Source organism: Accipiter gentilis, chromosome 29 (genome assembly GCF_929443795.1).
Source record: "Accipiter gentilis chromosome 29, bAccGen1.1, whole genome shotgun sequence".
NCBI lineage: Eukaryota > Metazoa > Chordata > Aves > Accipitriformes > Accipitridae > Astur > Astur gentilis.
Window position 1 is genome coordinate 2,840,422 of NC_064908.1, and position 21,256 is coordinate 2,861,677.

At 42.1% G+C, this 21,256-nt stretch overlaps 1 protein-coding gene across 5 annotated transcripts; it reads left to right on the plus strand.

Moving 5' to 3' along the window:
- Positions 1 to 773: 773 nt before the first annotated feature.
- NUCKS1 (nuclear casein kinase and cyclin dependent kinase substrate 1) lies at positions 774 to 20,638 on the plus strand. 5 transcript variants are annotated; one of them, XR_007509954.1, is made up of 9 exons: positions 774 to 1,175; positions 9,376 to 9,425; positions 10,465 to 10,570; positions 13,192 to 13,247; positions 13,572 to 13,724; positions 13,984 to 14,136; positions 14,918 to 15,067; positions 15,755 to 19,016; positions 19,373 to 20,638. XR_007509954.1 is itself a non-coding variant. In XM_049832270.1 (8 exons), the coding sequence occupies exons 1-8, from the start codon at positions 1,159 to 1,161 to the stop codon at positions 15,952 to 15,954; spliced, it is 885 nt and encodes a 294-aa protein (XP_049688227.1). In that variant the 5' UTR covers positions 774 to 1,158; the 3' UTR covers positions 15,955 to 20,638. The 5 variants fall into 5 exon arrangements, 2 of the variants coding, with proteins under 2 accessions (XP_049688227.1, XP_049688228.1); XR_007509953.1 differs by having other exon boundaries at positions 19,376 to 20,638; XR_007509952.1 differs by having other exon boundaries at positions 15,755 to 16,342; positions 18,911 to 20,638.
- The last annotated feature ends 618 nt before the right edge of the window (positions 20,639 to 21,256 follow it).

Consider the following 21,256-nt stretch of genomic DNA (forward strand, 5'->3'; position numbering starts at 1 on the left):
GCCGTGGCGTGAGGGGGGGGGGGGGGGGGGGGAAGGGGCGAGGTCCTGAGGGGAGGCCGGCGGGCTGCCAGGGCCCCGTGGGCCCTCTGCGGCGGGGACGCCGGTAGGGAAGCGGCGCTGCCGGGGGGTGGGTGCAGGGGAAACCCGTTGCGGGACCCTCGAACGGCCGCCGGGGCCGCTGACGAGGCGGCGCGGCGCTTCCCCGCGTTTTCCCTCCAAAACCACGCCAGGCCCCAGCGCGGCGAATCTGCGGGTCGGGTCCCCAGACACCCCCCCACACCACCACCCCTCCCATACCCGCCGGCCCACCGCCGTGCAGCCGCTGGGGGGGGGTGGGTGGAAATACGGGGCCGGGTACCGGCGGCGGATGGCGGCGGCGTGGGCACGGTGGGGCGGGCCGGGCCGGGGCGGCGGTGCGGGGGCGGCGGCGGCGCGGTGGCGAATCTGCCGGCAGCGCGGCGGCCCGCTCTGCCGTTCACAGCAGCTTGAGCCGTGTGGGGCGTCCTCGCCCCCCTCCCCTCCCCGCGGCGGAGAGTGGGCAGGGTCTGCCCGCCGTGATGGTTCGAACTAACCAATGGCGCGCGGCCATCCGCCCGCCGCGGCCAATGAGCCGGGGAGGAGGTGGTGCCAGCGGGGTAGGCTGCACCGCCCTCTCCCTCCCCCCCCACCCCCCCCCCCCCCCTCGCTCGCATCCTCTCGGCGGTGCGAACGCGACCATTTTGCGGGGGGGATCGGCGAGCGCCGGCGACCGCGGCGGCGGAGGAGCGGTGACCGGGGGCGGTGGGGGGGGGGGGGCCGCGCGGCCCACGCAGCTCCACGCTAGAGGTAGCGGGCGTCTCCCGCGGCGTGGGGCGCGGGCCGGCGGCGGGCAGCGCCTGAGGGGGAAGAGGCGGCTCCGGAGGCGCGGCCTGAGGCGCTGGGCCCAGGGCTCCCGCTCGCTCCGGGGAGGGGACGGGCGACGCCGAGCCCGCACCAGGCCCCCGTTTGTTTTTTGGTTTTATTTTTGGGGGGGTGGGGGTTGTTTTATTTTTCTCCCCCGTTGTTGTTGTTGGGGTTTTTTGGGGTTTGGGGGTTTTTTGGTTGGGTTTTTTTTTTTCCCCCTCCTTCCCCTCAGCGCTGGGCGACGTCCCCCGCGCCGGGCCCGAACCGCCGGGGAAAATGTCCAGGCCTGTCAGGTGAGTCCTTGGCGGAGCGCGGAGGCCCCGCTCCCGCCTCTCCTCCCACCCGCGGCGCCAGCGCTGCCTCCCTCCCTCTCACCCTCCCTCCCTCTCCTCTCCCTCCTCCTCCTCCTCCTCCTCCTTCTCCTCCCGGGCCCGGCCCCCGGCGGCGGCGGGCCGGCGGTGTAGGCCCTCCCGCAAAGGCCTCACCGTAGGCCGTTGCCCCATGGGGGGTGGGGGGGGAGGAAGAACGGGGCAGCCCGAGGCGAGGAAGGCCGGGCCCCGGTCGAGCCGCGGAGGACGGTGCACGTTGGCTGGAGGGCAGGCGTGCGGCCGGGCTCCCGCGGGGCGAGGGGCGGCTGCGTGGCCGTGGGGAGGAGAACGTGGGGGCAGGGAGGCCGCGCGGATGCAGCACGGGCCGTTTGCTCCTGTATTTCCTACCTTCCCCCCACCCCCACCCCCCTTTTTTTTTTTTCTTGCAACTTTTTATAAATATTATTATTATTTGCAACGCGCCTGGTTGCTGGCCTGGTGCAGGATGATGTGCATCGCCCCGGGCTTTGCTGGGGGGGGGGGGGGGGGGGGTAGGGGGAGGCGGCAGCGCGTTACGGGGTGGGGTGGGGGGGTGCAAAGGAGGAGGCCTTGAGAAAGGCTGCGTACGGCCTCCCCCATTTTGTAACGGGAAAAGTGAATCTTTGCCATCCACCGTGACCCACTTCCCGCAGAACGGGCGGGCGAGAGGCGGTGTTCGCCAGCAGGCCTCTGTCGCAGCCCCCTGCACCCCCTTCTAGGCCGGGGGGGGGGGGGGGGGGGGGGGGAAGCCGAGCAGACCACGCTGGTTGGGGGAGGGGACACGCATGCAATCCGCCGTGACCAGCGAGGGTCTGGAGGAGAGGGGCTGTGCATACAAGTTAAACCACGTTTAGGGGAGGAGTTCGGAGGAGCCGCCCCCTCTGGTGGGAACAGCATTGAACACACGCCCTTTTCCTCTCTCCTGGTAGCTAACTGCTCTCCCCGGGTCGGTTTCCTACTGGTGTTTCCCCCCTTCCTCCCCCCAACCCCTGGGGGGGACTGATTTTTAGGTCGTGGGGAGGAGGAAACCGTGAGCCATTTAGCTAAACGGGCTGTATTCTCCCCAGCATTAATCATGAGGTGGGTTGTGGTGTTTGTGTCTTTAGTTAGACAGCGTTGGACCTGCAGTTGCAGGGGGATCTTAACTACATTGTTGAATCGTGATAACTTTGAAAATCTATGGCATGGAGAGCTTGCCACGTATCTGGAAGTTTACTGAGGGGGGAGGAGTGTATTCTTTTTTGCTTTTCTCTGGAAAGTACTCGGAGAGTGAACTTGCAATTTAAATTGTCTTTCTAGAAAAGGTAAGAGGTTTCTTAAGGTATTCTTCGAACGCTCTGACCTTTTTCCATTCTCAAGATACTTTAAGTAACTGGTTGTACTTTTATTCCCAGTAAGCCTGATCTAGGCTGTGGATCCTAGGTATTCTGGATCTTTTGGAATAATAAGTATGAAATGAATTGCGGCTATAAAACTTACATACATACATTTATAGGTGATAGCCTTTGTTTTTAAGTAATATCTCTAATATGTGAGAGTTTAAAAAGTAAACGGAAACTAGGACTACTTCGCTAAGTAGGGAAGTTTGGCACAGGGATGAGTGAAACAGTTGTTTTTCGTGGCTTTTTTTTTTTAAACCAATAGTGTAGTCCTGCATGCAAAGGTAAGGGTAAATAAAGCTCAGAGTTCCAGTCCTAGGGAATTGTCTCAGGTCCAAAAGGTGGATTAATAGGACTGGATATACCCTGCTCTGAAGCATCAGGCTTTGGCTTTTTGCAAGGCAGAATGTTGGACTAGATGCACTAGTGGTCTGATCTTGAATGACAGTGCCTGTGTTCTGAAATACAGTGACTTTGCTGCTCAGGGTGACACTTCGGTGTATGTTCTGCTGGTGATTTACTTGCCAGCACTGGAGTCTTGCTACAGGTAAGGAAAGTATTGTATCTTTAAAAGTATAGCTATAGCTTCTAAGGTTTCTGGTATTAAGTAACTTTATAAGCAACCATTTCTAAAAAAAAATAATTATTTAAAAAAAAATAAATCTGTACGATCCTGCAGTGTTGTGAAAGGTCTGACTTGTCTTACCCTCAGTTGACAGGCACTGGTCTACAGGAAAATTAAGTGCCAAAGTCCAGCAGGCTGTGAGTAGCAGAAAACCTTTTGGGATCTGTCAGGATAGCATTCTGCTATCTAGCTGTATTGAGCAGCCCTTTCAGGGGAAAAAAATATAAATATTCAGTGGCAAGTACATTATGTTGCTCTACTAGGTAGTAACTGGAGAACTCTCCTAACAGATTTAAATTCAAAACTTTAAAATTGTATAATTTTTTTTTTCTGGATATCTTAGCTAATTGTTGGCAATATGGAAGCCTGGTGAAAGGTTCCTCATCAGAATAAGATTTAGTGTTGGAAAAGTTTTCCTCTGTTCAGTGGTCTTTGCATTGAGTTATGATGTCTGCTAGTTTGTTGTGAATATATATATGCGCAGCTAAAACAATGAACTTAATAAAATCCAACGTATATCCCCAGTTTCTACTCCACTTGTTGGTAGCAGACTGCCTTAAGACTGAGTCTGGCTGTTGAAGTCAGTTTTTTCTAATTGTTAAGAAGTAGTAATAAAGTCCTGGTATTTACAGGCTTCATGTGCCTGGCACTTAGAGCCAAGTACTTTCTACACAATTAAACTTCCGGGTGGATAACGTTGGTATCTGCACTGTTGTTAGGAAATGGCAAGAAGTAAAGGAACCTACAGTTATTGAACCTCTGCATCTTGTGGCTAACTCTTCTGTAGTACTGCAAAAAGAGCATTTGGAGCTGGCGGCTACGTTATTATATCCCTGTCCTTGAATACAAATTAAATAAAACATTCTGAGTCACTGTTTTTATATAGAGCATCAATTAATACGTTTTAAGTAAGAATTTTTACTTTAAATTTGATGGAGCTTGCTTCTGCTTTTCCTTGCTGGTCACTTTCACTTGCTGGTACTCCTCTCCTGCAGGCATTGCAAAATGAAACAGTGTGGGCAAGTATGGAAATCATAGGGGTTTTTCGTTTGTTCATTTTAAGATTAAAGCCAGTTATGAATTGCTCTATCTCAGTGCTTCAAGGCTTTAGGTACTTAATTTTTCTTTATTAGTAACTCTTGAATCCCAGTCTTGCATTGGCACTACAGTGGAAGGGTGGTCCTTCGAGATTTTACTTGCAGGAAAAAATAGATTTATCTATTAAATGTAACTTGTCTTGTTGCCAGTGTTGTACCTGGACAATGTAAAGTATAAATATTGTGATTCTGGAAAACTTCCATGGGGTTGCAGAAAAGCAACACTTCCTTGGGGATTGGCATTTAACTTGAGTAATAACGTGTGGTAGTGTCCAGAGATAAGCTATAGACACTTTCCAGATAAGTAAAAAGATACGATCCTTGCTCTGAAAACTGTCAGTCTAAAGGGAAACAGAGAGCAAGGTAGGAACACAATAAAAAGCAAAATACCAGGAACAACACGGGTTGCAGAATTGATTTGTGTGTGTGTGTGTGTGTGTGTGTTTTGGGGTTTGTTTGGTTTTGCTTGTGTTTTGTTTTGGTTTTTTTGTCCCTGGATCTGCATCAGAGCATTTCTATATTATATTTTAAATTCTTCTCGATTGTAGTTAGGTTCAAATGGAGGATGGGCACAAGACTGCTAAAACTGTTGCTGCATAAATCATTTAATTGTTTTACGGAGTTTCAAGTCATGTGTATCCCTAAAAATTCTGCAGATACCATGAGCAGTGCCTAGTCTTACAGACGTTTGGAGTTACACCAAGTCCAGACCCAAACAATGACCTCTGTAATTGGGAACCTCTAGTCGGTGAGTCTTGTCTGAGTACAGTTGTGCCAATTTTTGAATAGACTAACACCATAGTGACGTGTTTTAGGTACATAACTGTCACTAGGCTTCAATGTTTCAACTTCTGATGCATAATTGTAAGTGAATGTTCATTTAAGGCCTAAATCTAGCACTGCGTATTTGTTTAGCACAACTTTGAAAATACCTATAAGAAACATTTCCTATCTATCTTTTTGCTTATCTCTATATAAAAAAGGCACCAGAGGGGTGCTTTTAATGGCACTATTTATTGATAATATGTTGACCTCAGTGAGACACCTTTACCAACTGGAATGAGAACCAGAAAGTGAAACTGACCGCTCTGTGCCAGACCTGCAACAGGCCTTTACAGTGAAGGAAGTTCCGTAACTTTTTTTCACAAATGCTTAGTTTGATGGTTATATTGGTTAAATGCTGTAGTTTAAAAAAAAAAAAAACAACACAAAAAAACCAACCAAACAAGAAAACCCCAAACAAAAAAAACCCTCAGTTACCATTTAACCTGTCATGCATTTTACTTGCAGTATTGTATAAGAGGATAGGTTTTTACTTCTGCTGATAATCATTTAACCTAAATGTTCCTCTTCAGTGCGTGATGAGATCAGTTACTAGCTTTTTGAAGATTCCTTCTAGCACTGCTTTTCAGGAGTATATGTAATTTTTTTTTAAACTTAGACTATCTGTGGGTTTTAATGCCTGTGGAAATATCTGGGGATCTCGGTATTCCCTTCTAAAAAAACCAGAAACTTTCTAACTGGTCGTTAGGTTGCATTCTGACGTGTTGACTTGCAAAGACTGAGGATTTAGGGACCTCACTAGCTGAAGATAGGGTATTACCATACAGTTCTTATTCAGTTGTATAGGCATTTAGTGATCCTTTTAAATGTTAGTATTGCTTTTCATCATTTCAAAATTTCAGTTTGGTAGGCATTGAGTATGGGTTGTACGAATTACTGTGCATTTCTGAGTTCTTACTAGATTACTTGACTATTACTTTGCTAAGTAGGTGCTTCCTACATAATGTGTTGGTGAGTTACTCTATTCCAAAAATATTGGACTGACAGCTGTTACTAAAAACTTGTGCTATTGGGACCTCTCTCTATACCTTTCCTCCCCCAGTTCCTTCTCACATGCACATTTTAATTGTTAAGCTGAATTAGTAAGTAAGTTATCTTAAAATTTCAGTGCATATTTTAAACCAGATTGAACAATATCCATCCCAGATGTCTACTAGACTGTCTTTTTATGCTCAGTCTAACTGAACTTAACAAATTGTTTATTTTTATGTCTGGTTGCTTGCCTTAACATCTTCTAGATGGTTGCTGGTGGCAAAGAGATACTCTTCATTGACAAAACCAGCAATTTCTTTTTTTTTTCAGGCTTTTAACTCCAGGTAGCTTATCTACTGTGTTTTTATCACCTTGGTGTAATAAAAGGTGCAGTCTCTCTTTGCAGACTTGTAATTATTAAGCATTGCACATAAGTGCTGTTGACAGTTCTAAAGAAAAAACAGAAGTTGATCTAAATGGGGTGAACGATGAGTATGGAGTGAGGAGAAGGCAGATGCAAGAGCAGTTTGTTTGATGTTTCTGCCCTTGTGAGCTTCTCTGGTTTTGTTGGGAAGACTTGCAAGTTTCTATCTTCAGTAATACCAGTGTAAATATTCCTTCTTTCCTCCACCTTTCTCCTTGCCCTGCAAAATAAGATACAGCAAGCCAAACAGCCTTCTCTTTTGTTTTCTTCTGCCATAGTGATTATTTTTTTTCGATACAAGTATCACTACTCCTGTTCACCAGGTAGTGAGAGCCCAGCAGGATTTGCTTTCTAGCTGAAAACAGAGGGTACAGTGCTTAGAAAGAAGGTTGTTTTCCATAGGGACAATGTTTTTCATTAATGTTTTATCTGACTGTGTTACATTTTCAGTACCTGATTTAATATGGGTCTCTGACTGAAATAAGATGAAGCTGTGTATGACCACTTTACTACAAGGCGGCAATATTGCAATTTCCATCTTGTTTGTTAGATAAGTGATGTCAGAAACCATTGTTTTACAAAACTGCTAGAACAGAATATGTGGCAATACTATTCCCCCCCCCCCCCCCGCCCCGTTTACACTTTTAGAGGAAAAAAACTAATACCTGATACTTGTACCACATCAAACATCTTATTTAGTAACTTTATTGTCCTTTGTATACTTACCAGAATAAAATCAGTGTTTTCACATGAGATGGGTCAGGAGGCAATCTTCAGGAAGACTACCTGTTGCAACAAGAATTTGAGTCCCTGGATGGTACACCATAACAAGGCGTGCCAATAGTTGTATTTCTAAATTGGTATTTTACCATATTCGGACTGTGAGTGAGTGAGCAGCACTCTAGCGCATTGCTGTTGTACTTTGTTCCACTCATGCATACTCTGAAGCTTGGATGGGATCCAACCTGTAGAAATCTAATGACTGGTCTTGCCTTCCTTTTGTTTTTTTGGTTTTTTGGTTTTTTTTTTTTTTTGTTGTTGAGGGGTTGGGAGGTTTGGGGGGAGTTTTTTTTTTAAGAGGCTTGGTGTAGGGTTGAAATAAAATAATTATGCTCCTTCGTCTTTTGAAGGCTGCTGCTGTAAGCCATGAATATAGGGGTACTTGTACAGGAGGGTGACTTATAATTGACTTCAAATGTATCAAAAGCCAGAACACAACAGTGACTTTTGGGGTATCAGCCTTATTAGCAGTGCACAATGTTAATCTCAAAGTGCAGTTTAGTTATGGGAACTGAATGTGAAATTCAGCAGTCATGCTCTGCAGTGCATTGTGGTTCATCTGCTGGATGGAGCTTGTGTTGGCTTCTCTTTGCAGCAGTCCTCGAGTCTGTGATGCTGGGTAGGTCACTTAATCTATCACCTGCCTGACTTTTCTAGTTGTAGCAGTGAGCTCATGTGATGATTACTGCAAAATCAAGTTCCTCATTGGCTTTGGGTCAAAGAGATTGTAAAAAGTGTGTGGAGGGCTGCCTGAATCTCTAGTGCCTTTTTCAGCTGTGCCTCATCTTCCCGTTGTATGTCAGCCATAAGAGGTAGATGTTTGGAGTCTGACTGAGGCATTATCAGCTAGAACTCAAATATAAATCAATTACGTAGCTGTATTGGTTCCCTTGAGTAGCTGTATTACAGGGCAGTTATGTCTTGTCAATAAAGTAGTTGGGACAGGTGCTGAGAAAATGGCCAACAGTTACTTAGATTTTGTTTTTTAGGTTTTGGTAAGTCAGAGAAACGCATCTAATTTTGTTGGCAAGTGAGGCATTGGTTTCAGTAATAGCTGCTTGTGTAGTTAACTAATTTTGTCTAGAATTGGCCATTGCATTTGCACTGTTAATGATACCTCGTGCTACTTTCAGTTAGGTTAGAGAGCAGAGAAGGTGCTGATGAGATAAATAAAGTATGGGTCCATGCTCATTAGCTGTCCAAAAACATAGGTTGGGTGAAATGCGTATGTTCTTTCATTGTTGTGCCTAGTGATACAGTTAAGTGTTGTAACAGCTCTCTTACATCTTGTTAGAGCATCAAAGTAACTAATTGAGAAAGCTCCTAGAAGCCCCTGGAGAAAACTTAAAATGCTTTAGAAACAGGGATCACATAGGAAAGCAAACATCTTGAAAGGAAGGTATGAGAGCAAGCATGATTATATTAAGCTGTGAGAAACAGAAATTCAAAAAAGAACAGTTAGGAAATGTTTATCTAATTCATGATAATATTTGTGTACTTGTTTTATACCTGGAATCCTAGTCTTAAATATCACAGCTTTGAGACGGGGTGTGGGGGGGGCTCTGGCTTAAAGTTCAGGCTGATGCGTTCTTTAAATGCGTCTTTAATCTTGAGGTGCAGACATTGCTTTCAAATAGTGCTTTCACTAGTATCATGATATATATTGATAGATACGTAGTTTTAATAATGAAAGAACCACGTAGCATAGGATAAGATGGCTCTTCCTCACTGCAGTCAGGAGCCATCAGAGTGTGCTACTTAGCAAAAAGCACTTTCAAATTCTGAGAATATAATCCAGTCTATTATAATAGCTCCTTAGGAAAATGCTAGAATACACTGTGTGTTCATTTCTGACTTGAAAGGTGTAGGTGGCTTATTTATGAGAGTGTTCTTGGGATGTTTTTGGGCTACAAATCTTGCACTGGAAGCAAGGATATGGCACTTTATTGTTACTTGAAGAAAGCTTTTGTATCTCTGAGATTATGAATTGCTAATTTTTTTTTTTCACCCCCCTGCTTTTTAACAGGAACAGGAAGGTCGTCGATTACTCCCAGTTTCAGGAATCAGATGATGCTGGTAAATTACTTTTTTCTTAACAGTATAATATTATTGGGCTAGAGCAGTTTATTGCTTTGCATATTAATTCTTTTGCTTCTTGTCACATCTTTAACTTAAATGCTAAGGAGTTTCTGCTCTTCACAGTCTCTGAACTGTTAATAAGTATTTGAAAATATAATGATTCTCATATGTTTTGTATTAAACAAACAATGGTGATAGAAATCTTATTATTTAATGCTTGTATTGTTGTAGTGCCTTGAGGCTGTTGGCAGCAACTGTCTTCTTCCTTGGCCTATGTTATGGTCTGTGGCAGAATCTCCCTGATGCCACTTTTTTCTACAGTAAAATATGTTTTCAATTTATTTTAGTGGACTAGCGTTAATCCCATAATGTCAGGCATTTTTGTGAATTGCATCTAAAAAAAAAATAAATCTTTAGGTTCTGTGTGAATTAACGAAATAGTGCTGGAAGCCATATGGAATATATATATTGTGTTCTTAAAAAACAGACATACTGCTACTGTTTCCACTGATAATTAATGGAAACAAATATGCATAGTTCTTAGTTGCAGTCCTGTTACTCGTATTCTATAAGGTATTGTGTAATAGCTGTAAAAAGTTGCACTATAAACTACTATATAACGACATACTTTCCCCCATCATAGGACAGTAAATAAAATGCTCTTAAAAGTGTGTAGAAGTATGTATGGATGTTAATTTTTAACAGGTTTACATAAAAACTCTGTTTCTGACTAGCTGTAAAATGAGATGCTGTGTCCTCTTGTGAGGCTTTTTGTATGTTTCCTAGTAGTCCTGTGTCAGACTTGATTGTATGCGGCATTTTTATTGTGGTGTTGGCAGAAGAAAAGGTAAATCACTAGTTTAAGACAGGACTTTGCTTCTGTAAAGTTTTGTTTGAAGCTTTGTGACTTTTTTTTTTTTTTTGAAGGGCTTCTTTTTGATGTGCATGAAATGGTCAGTTTAAGTTATAGCTGAGGAAGTCAGTTTGCTGGGAACTAGGAGTTTGATTCAAAACCATTTTGTACTGTCCCGTCCAGATGAAGATTATGGAAGAGATTCAGGTCCCCCATCCAAGAAAATCCGTTCGTCTCCCCGGGAGGCTAAAAATAAGAGGCGATCTGGGAAGAATTCTCAGGAGGACAGGTAAAAGAAGCACTTCATCTATGTGCTGGTTTTGCTGGGATAATTTTCTTCATAGTAGCCGGTATGGGGCTAAGTTTTGGATTTGTGCTGAAAAGTGTTGATAAAACAGGGATGTTTTTTGTTGCTGCTGAGCAGTCCATATACAGAGACAATGCCTTTTCTGCTTCTCACACCAGCCCACCAGTGAGGAGGCTGGGGGTGTGCAAGAGGTTGGGAGGGGACACAGCTGGAACAGCTGACCCCAACTAACCAAAGGGATATTCCAGACCATATGACGTCATGCTCAGCATATAAAGCTGGGGGAAGAAGGAAGGGGGGGATGTTCGGAGTGATAGGGTTTGTCTTCCTAAGCAACTGTTACATGTGATGGAGCCCTGCTTTCCTGGAGCTGGCTGAACACTGATGCCGATGGGGAGTGGTGAATGAATTCCTTGTTTTTGCTTTGCTTGCGTGCACGACTTTTGCTTTACCTATTAAACTGTCTTTATCTCAGCCCACGAGTTTTTTCACTTTTACTCTTCCGATTCTCTCCCCCATCACACGGGGGGCGAGTGAGTAAGCAGCTGCGCGGTGCTTAGTTGCTGGCTGGGGTTAAACCACACCAGTCTGTTACGAACATTGTCTCCAAAACTTGTCCTGTATGTGGGGAGCAGTATCTTCTAAGAAGAGTGATTTTAAGTAGAATTCAAGGCCTGCAGTGTAAGATACAGAGCTTTCAATCACAGAGCTTGCATAACAAGCTTGGACATTGAGGTGGTTCTTTCTTACCCGAGTAGACAGAGAAATCATGTGTAAAGTACTTGTCACTAGTACTTCATCATTAAAATAGCTTTCCAGAGCTAGAGAGTTGGAATGGGAAGGAATACGATCCAAGTTAGAAAAATTGGCAACTAGTACAATTACCCAGGTAAGTTAATGGCAAGATGCATTTCATTTTCCATGGTTTTTTGGTATGCTCAGAGCATTCCTGTGGTTAAAGATTAAATGGGATGGTACAATGGCAGTTAGGAGGAGGGGCCATTTGTTAGTTATATCGTTCTTTGTCATTTCCAGTTTTGTCTAATTCATAAACAAAGCAACTTGGTTTAATAACTGAGTTGCTGCAGCAGTGGGAAAGGACTCAGTTCTAAGGGATGCCTTACTGAATAATGAAAGTCCTTCCTGTAGAGTGAAGGTATCTTCCTTTTTACAATAACTATGGTCAGTAAATGATTGCCTTAAGACCTATTAGGTCAAATGACTACTTTCATGACAGGCATCAACTTCAGGCATGGAGGTTCTGCCAGCTGGTTCTTATTCTGTAAGCCCAAGGTATCTCTTTGTTCTGTTGCTCTGTTTGCTGGAATATAGGTAACTTACCAGTAGGTGTGCTTAAGAGGCTTCCACATCATGCTCCTGTTTTATAAGTTGAAAGGTGAATGTAGACATGGGAGCATTTGCGTGGTCCACCTGCTATTGTGAACTGAGGGGGAGAGACTATTTTCAGCCCTACAAATGCCTCTTAACACCTCAAGTCAAATATTTAATGGGTGTAACATATAAAGAAATTGGGCTAGGCAGCTCCCAAAGCAACTAAATGGTTGACCTTGATGTCCCATTAGCTTTGGGGATTTTTCAGTATGTAAGAGCATTTCCATGTGTGTCACAAACATTGCAGAAGGCTTGCATGTAAACCAAACTTACGTATTTAAGTGATTGAAATCCAGTTGTCTGTACAAGACTGAAAACATACAGGCCTGAGGGGCTGTAATGTGACAAGTGATCTAAACTATTAGAGTTCTTGAGAAATGTTGTGTGTCGGCTCCAACTGCCAAATTTGAAAGTAGCAATGGTTTGATCTATTGTATTTCTTGATCTTGGTAAACTCTGCAGTGCAGCCATTCCTGAAGCATGCTGTATATCGGTGGCCCTTGACAGAGTATTCACCATTACTCTTTAAAACACTTGTTTACTTTCTGATTGGAGTGCATGTTCTTACATGCTGGAAGGAAAACTCTCTCTGGACAGTGGTGATGACTAATGATGGGGGTTTGGATGAGAGCAGAACATTAGTACTGGCTTGATGGGGATACCCTCTGATGAGGATTGAAACCACTAGAAGGGAGCAGTGAAACTATCAGAGATCAGATCATTTGAGAGATTGTAGACCAGATACCTGCTAGTTAAGTGCTATACAGCAATGTACACAGAATGAAGGAGTCCAAAGAAGAAAATGACATAAAGACAAGTGATGACTATAAATATATTCAGAAAAAAACTTTGTTCCATTTATAGACTCAGACATGCATTAGCATATAAAACTTCAAAATTCTAACTGTAAAATGGAAGACAGCTGGATTATTGGTAGGTTTCAGAGTGAAGTGTGTGGTTCATCTCAACCTATTTCCTGGTTGGTTCACTGGACTCTGTAGGTTTGTATGTGATTCAGATATTATCTTTCCAACCATGATAACTACATATGCAGCTCTGTAATCCTGAAGTATAACTTGGTAATATCCAGGAAAAGTGCATATTCCCAGCCTAGAGATCTGTTTGCTCTCTGAAAATTGGTATTTTCCATACCGCAGTGACTGAAATCAAAGTAAAACAGCAGTCAAACCCTGTTTTTCTCTCATTTTCAGTGAGGATTCAGAAGAAAAAGATGTGAAGACTAAGAAAGACGATTCACACTCGGCAGGTAACTAAATACATTGTACCGATAGTGTATGTTCAAAATAAAGACCAGTTTGTAAGAGTTACAGGAATAGGATTTGACATAGGAAAGAAATTGTTCTGACTTTAGAAGCATGCACTTTTCTTAATACACTTATCTTAAGCTGGACGCTGCCTCTACTGTTGTTACTTCCAGCCCTGGTTTGGGATAACATTTTTTTGTTTAATATGATGCTGCTATAAAGTTTATCTTCACAGATAGATAATGTGTGTTAATCTCTTCCCTGTAGTTCCTGTCCATATTTCAGAATGATACAAGAAATTTCATGTTTGTACCTTTTCCTTCCAGATGAAGATTTTGGCAGTGAAGATGATGACTTAGGAGCAGATGATGGCAAAGCTGACAGTGACTATGAGAGCTCACAAAAAAGCAAAAAAGGAAAAAAGGCTAAACCAGAAAAGAATAAGAGAGCAGCCTCCAAATCCAGGAAAAGGCCTGCAGGTAAAAAAAAAAAAAAGAAAAAAGGGTTGCTAGTCTTTGCAGTGAAAGATACTGTGCAGGATCATTGTTGGGTGATTACAGAAACATGCTTATTAGGTTGAACATGGCTATGTTCTCCTCAGGGCTCAGTTATTCAGCAAGCATTTTGATTAACTTTCTCGTGAATGACTTGACCTTTGTCTTGCCCACATGCTACCTCAAGACAGTTAGGTGGTCTGTATTCTGTATCTTCATTATAACTTGGTGACTTTTACTGCAGAGGACAGCGAGGATGAGAAAGAAGACCACAAAAATGTGCGTCAGCAGCGACAGGCAGCATCCAAAGCAGCTTCTAAACAACGAGAGATGCTTATGGATGATGTGGGTAGTGAGGAGGAAGAACAAGAGGATGATGAGGCACAGTTCCAGGAGAGTGAGTAAATGGGACTGTAAAAAGTTAAAATCAATGTGACATGGGTATAGTACCAGACATGAGTTTATGGGTCTGTCGAGACAGCAAAAGGAACGTGGTTTGCTTTTTGACTGTGATAGTGAAGACGTAAGTTTGCCTTTTCGGTAACTTACTTATTACTGCGTATCTGTCCAACAGACCAAGCTTATGTTTTTCACATCTAGAATTTTTGTTTGAAGTTTGCAGCAAAGATTTATGTCATTATGCAGTCCTAAAGGATTAATGTAAAGTTCTTAATGCTTTTCGCTGCTGCTTTGTATCCCATTGGTATTGAGGCATTGATGCTACTTTCAGATGAAGTACTTTATCCTTGATTGATCAAACTAGGACAGTTTGTTTCATAAGAAGAGATGGGTTAAGCTGCCGATGAACTGCAGCAAGTTCCTGAAATACTGAGTGCAAACATGATTTCAGAATGAAATATGAGTACCACTGAAAAGATCATGTAACTTCTCTTTGTCAAGAGATTCTCTTTATTTTGAGATGGGTTACTTATGAAGGAGATGGAGCATATTTTGATGACCTCAAAACACTTGCCTGTTTCATCATACTGGTACTTTATCCTTACCAATGTAAAATCTTCTGCTATGTCAAATTTCTTTAGCACAGCAGATAGGTGGAAGCTTATAAAGTCGCAGAGTCCTACTTTCCAGTCTCCACGGTTTTAACTGGCAGATCTCTCAGCTGTATCTTCTGCTTTCTTTCCTTTGTTCCAAAACCTTAAATTTCTTTGTGCTTTCAGCAGATTCAGGAAGCGATGAAGACTTCCTCATGGAAGATGATGATGATAGTGACTATGGCAGTTCAAAAAAGAAAAATAAAAAGGTCTCCAAGAAATCCAAGCCAGAGAGGAAAGAAAAGAAAATGCCGAAGCCCAGGCTAAAGGCTACAGGTGAGTCCGTGCAAAGAAAGTTTGCTTTAGAGGATAGCATTTTCTTTTTCTACTACAGAAGACTCAGTAGAAGTCTTGGGGTTGGTAGGCATTCACATATAACGTTGAAGGGCTAATTCATGTAAGGTGCCATGATTTAAAGAAGGGCTATGAAATAATAAAGTCGCTTTAATTCTTACTTTAAGAGATTTAGTTAATATCTATGCCTCGTTGGCAAAAACTGCATAGATTGCAAAACATTCCCTATTGAGAAGCTGCACTTCCTATGTATCATAGCCAAGTGATAAAATTTGTGGCTTGCTTTGGGACTCATGGACTTCGTGATGTTTTCAGGGTGGAGGAAGGTGGAGAAATCTGAACCAAAGGAAAATTTGATGTATTTCTGTAGGAAGTCTAAAGTCATGATAGTGACGTATGTACTGGTTTGACAAGAGGCTAGCTACGTTAGCTTATGATGTCATACCCAGTAATTAATTAGGACTTGCAATTAAATAGTTTTTAAATCTTGTTAGCTAACTTTTCAGTTCAGCTTTACTAATATGGAGTGCAAAAAACACCATGTGTGTGGTATGGTCAAAGTGAAATGAAACCTGCTACCAAAGTGTCTTGTAAATCCTGTTTGTATGAAGCCACATGACTTTGTCTTTGTTGCTGATCATAACCTTTATAAGTTCTTTCTTTTTTCAGTGACCCCCAGTCCAGTGAAAGGCAAAGGGAAGGCAGGCCGCCCCACAGCTTCCAAGGCAACAAAAGAAAAGACCCCATCCCCCAAAGAAGAGGATGAAGAGCCTGAAAGTCCCCCAGAAAAGAAAAAATCAGCCAGCCCTCCACCAGAGAAGTCAGGGGATGAGGGATCTGAAGATGAAGCACCCTCTGGTGAAGATTAAATGGCAGTTGAGGAAATCTTTGTTAAAAAAAAAAAAAGAAAAAAAAAGAAAAAGGAAAAGAAAACATACTTAGGGGTAGAACACGGTTTTGGCTGTGGCTTGACTCATGGGCTTTGAATGCTGTCTTTACTTTCAGCTGTTTAATACAGTGTATCCTTTTTTTAATAAGGAAACCCTTATACAGTAATATTTTGAAGTCGATGTTCTCTGTTGGCCATTCCGTTCTCCCTCCCCCACCAAATCTGAAAGCCATTTGAGACAAATTAACAGACCATTTAAATATATATTTTTTTCAAGGGATACTGCAGTTGTGAAGCAATAAGGTTTGAGACTGATACGTGGAAACCATACTTACAAATCGTTAAGTAGAATAGATTTTCCAGTGCTGGTAAGAGTTCTTTAAAACTATTATTCTGTATTTGAATATGTGGAAAAAATGAACCTATGCTTTAACAGACTTTTGTTGATATAAGTTCACTCTCAGAAAAAAATGTAGTTGATACGAATTCCAATTGAGGAAGAGGAAACATGGGGAGGAAACCTGTGTTTCTTGGATTCAGGCACGTTTTTTGTGGAAAGCAATCAAGAGACTTGTAGATGGTCCACTGTCTTTTATTTAGGAAAGACCCTCCAATTAGGATGCGAGATCTTTTGTCTTTGCTGGATAGAACACTATTCTGCTTTAGGCAAATTGCAGTTCATTCTATACAAATTTAGATATACAACCTAGAAGCTTCTCTCATCCATTAACTCTATTTTATTTCTTCCAAGGTTGGCTATAGATGGGCAGAATAGGGCAGAGAAATTGAAAACAATTTTTAAAACTCTGGTTTCCATTTGGTATTGTGGAAAATGTCTTTAAAGTTTTTCCAAGGAAAAAAATTAATGGGTAGTATAAACCTAAATTCTTCAGCTTTTGGGGCGAGGGATGCCCTTTTATAAATGTGAAGCAAAGGATTCCTGTAATGCTCTGGTCAGTCTCGGATCCCATGAGTCACGCTTAAGTGTTTCTCTTCTCTCCCTCCATCTGTCCTTGGAAAGGCTATGTAGTCATACCTCTCAGCCTCTCCAGCTACAGTGTTGGACAGCAGACTTCCATTGATAGTGAACATCACCACGATACCACTTCCATTTCTTCATCCTTCCACCCTACAGTGTGGGAGGCTTTGCTCCTACATCGACATGTCTGCTTCTAACTGTTGGTCATCATTCTGCTCCCTAAGCCTAAGAAGTGCTGAATAGGGAACAGCATTAAAGGATGAAGCTGGGAGGAAGTGGAGTTTGGAAGCAGTGTAGCAGGGCTGTCATTTTATAATAAAAGCAGGATGTCCCTCTAAATGCAAGACACTTGAGATGTGTGTGGTGGCATTTTAATGTGTTTTTATCAAAGCAGCCATATCCTTTTTTTAAACTTCAATTAAAGTACACAAGCCTTGTTTTTTCAAACCCTAATACAGAGTTGCTGCCATGTTTGTTGGTGGAAATACTGAAAACTGGACCTGCCATTTTTCTTTCTTTTTTTTTTTCTTAAACCCTTTGTGCTTTCTGTATGTTGCTCACAGTTATCTTATAGCTGACAAGCTTTGCATCTTTTTTTTTTTGTCACAGAACTACACATTTTGTAACCAGCCTCTTGAAGGTAACATAAGGCAGCTAATTAGTTGGATTTCTGGTGCACATGCTACCAGATTTTTAATCTTGTTTGGATTTTAGAGAGCTTTTAGATGTGATACACTAATATGACCAGGAAGGACACTTGGCTGAATGGCATAGGGAGCCTGAAGATGCTGAGCACAGTGTGGAGCCTAAAATGTGGAACGGAATATTAATATAACAGCCAAGTGATTGTCGTGTGTGATTCATAGCCATGGATTTTACTGAGGCTGATAAATTACTTTACCTTGGCTTATAAAAATTTAAGTTCTCTAACATTCTTTACTATAATGAAACTACTGTTGCCGTTACAATAAAGATGATCGGTGTTTCCATTGTAAATCTTTTTTTTTTTTAAGTGGTTTAATTTTACAGAACAGCTTAAGGCTGGAGTGAAGTATCAGTCTTGAAAACTAAGCAATGTAATCCCTTCTCCTCTCCCACACCTCTTCCTACCTTCCAGATTTCTGGGAGAGCAGAGTCTCTTGCATTCCCTCCACTCCTAGTCCAGTGTTTCTTGGGTAATATGGGAAAAGAAATGGCCAAGTTTTAAAAAACATTTGGATTAAATTTGGGGTTAACATACACTTTTGTGAATGTCTGGTCCACACAGTTGTTCCCCTTCAGTCCAGACTATGTTTCAAGTTACTCTTGTGTATTGGGTTCTTGGGGGTTTTTTGGTATTAAAATGTACAAGGATTACTTAAACGTAGAATACCTCTAGCTGATCTGGTCAAACAGCTGTTTCTTTACCCGCTAGACCAGATTTTTTTTCTGAAGAGTCTGTTTTGTAAGTTCCACTTAAAATATATTTTTGGGGGTTTTTTTCTAACACAGTTAACTAAAGGCTGTTTCTGTTGTTCTCAGTTCAGGTTTTGGACTGGATTATTTTATGCCTGGCAATTTTGGCCCTTTATCCTACCAAACTGTTCTGCTTTCTCATATGTTCATCTCATGGCTGTTAGAGGCTGCATGATACTTATCTTTGAGTTTGTCACAACCCAAACACTATGTAAATCCTGTACTACTTCTGCGATTTTGTAACTTTTTCTATATCTTACTGTTTTGCTGATTTGTGCAAACACTAAGCCCTAATGGTCTTTTGGTTACTCTGTTAGAAATACAGCAGTTTACATTTTTACAGGTAGAAGAAAATTGTGAAGGTTAATACTTTTTTTTTTAATTATTTAGTACAGAACATTTTTCAGTAGCAGCAGGCAACATTTTTAAATGTCCTTTTTAATTAATTTGTATTAAGCATTCTGATTTCTTGAAGGAAAGCTGTAAAAATGCCTTTCTTTAGGAGCATGAATAGTTCTTCATGGAGCAGAAAGTTTCATTCACAGAAGAAGGCTTTGAAAAGATTGTCTTCTGTTACACAGCTGTAGTTTCGGAGCCTTTGCAGAGAGGTAAATGGATTTATTCCAAAATTCAGTTAATCTAGTGCCCTGCCCTGGTCTTACTCTTAAAACGGTAGTTCATAACTAACTTCCATTATATATCCTTTCATACATTCTGTTTCTGAATCCACACCATCACACTGAGTTTCGCAGTTACATGTGAATAGCATTGCCTTTAACTGGCCACAAGGCTTGATCAGTAAAAATTTGCAATTTCGTACTAAAAATTATTTGCTTCAGTTTGAGCCTGAGAATGCCAAACATGCCAAGCTAAATGGGTTTCAGAATGGATTGTGGGTGAGAGCAAGACTTAGAAATGGGGCAGCCAAGAAGCTTTTAATTTTGTTGTTTTAACTTCATCAAAGCAGAAAAGTGTGTGGGGAGAGAAGCAGCACGCCTTGGGTGACTTCTGCTAGGGGAACCTCACCAATGCCAGGTAACTGTTCTGAGCATGCTCAGCCTCTGTGCCACCACATGGCTACATCTGCAGGTGATGGACTACCAGGGCAGTGGCAGAAGATGTGCTTGAATTCCTCTTTTTCTTTTTTTTTCTTTTTTTTTTTTTTTTTCCCCCTCCCCTCTGCTGGTGATGGTCACAAAGGTACAATAGACACTGAGGCACCCAGGTTAAGGAGGGAGGGAAGTAAACTGTAACATGCTGGAAGCTTTTGAGCTGTAGAAACTGGTGCTTTGCTTTATGTAATTTGTTTGTGAAGTGTTTATTTTTATAACAGATCATATTGTTGAACACATGGTTCTTAAAAACTACAAACTGATCCATGAGTTTAATGTTTGAGAAGTGGACGTTCATCTGTTGGGGGAGGCAGGATATGAAAATGTAAGCAGATGGATATTTAAAGGGACACTGTCACAAAATAGTTGCTGGCATATAGGATATGTTAGTTTGCGGGGGGGGGGGGGAGGGGGTCACATCTATATGTGGAAATTATATAATCTATATGTATATGATCAAATAGAAAATTTTCCCTGAACTCTGAATATTTTCCTACAGTTTTGGGAGGTTTAAATACAAGTTCTGGTAATGAAACTAGGAAGCAAAACTAACTATCCTGTTCTTCCTGTCCAAGATGACTTTTTTTTAAGTACTATGTGGAGTGTGAGAGCTCTGAAAGATGACAGTGTCCTTTCGAGACCTCCCCAAATCAAGAGTATCCTTGTTTTAGACTTCCCACTTCAGTAGATGACTGGCATTTGAATGTCTTTTCATTGAACTCTTTATATTAAAAACAAAACACAAATATTTCAAAGTCTAGTCAAGTTCTCACCATGTGCTGACTCTGTGTATCAACCACTATTGGAAACAACTCTCTAGACTGCCTGCCCCCTTCAGCCGCGGTGAATCGAGTGGGTCCATCAGTCTGAGCATGCTCAGTGTGACTGCAAAACACCATTGTGCATATGCTTTGTATATTGGGGCAAGGGTTTTTTATATATATATTTTGGGAGGGGTAGTGGGTGGGATGGAGAAATACTCAATCAGCTTAAGCCAGAATAATGTGTGTAAAAGCCCCTGAAGTATTTTGTGTGTGAGTGCGCGGGTGTGAGTGCGCGCATGGGAGTGTCTGACATCTTATTCCCTTTGTGTTCTGAAGTGAGTTTTACTTTTTTTTCTGCAGAAGCAATTGTTACAAAAAAATTGTATATAAGAGCTACATAATTTTTGTTTAACCATGAACATCGTGTCACAGCAAACCCTGAATAATCACTTTGAAGGTAGAGGAGGAGACTCCAGGTAGGGCCTTGGGCCTTTGGCTATCAGCAAGGCATCATTATATGGTATGCAATGAATATTTGTCTTGAGTATTTGCAATCCCCTGTTGAGCTTTTCTAAAAATCAGGCTCTTTGCAGTTCCCCTCTCTGCCCCCTTTAATTTCTTTTTAATCTCGAGAGCAGACAGAAAAGGGGGCAGCTGCAAACAGTGTCCAGTGCTGCTGGCCGGTGGTCGGTGTGTGTGTGCAGATGTGGTTGTCATCACTGGGCCCGATAGGGTTGGCTACGCTTGCAATACCTTGACAATACTGAGATCTACCGCATGGTACTAGGAGTTAAGTCTGAATGTAACATTAATGCTTTATTTAAAATAAAAACAACACCTTTTTTTTTTTTTTAAGGGGTTGAAGTGAACATGACTGTTGACCATGTTCGTGAATTTATAGATGCAACATTCATTGGTAGAATTGTGTGATGGTCTTTTGTGCTAATTAATTTTACATATTCCAGTCTCTGT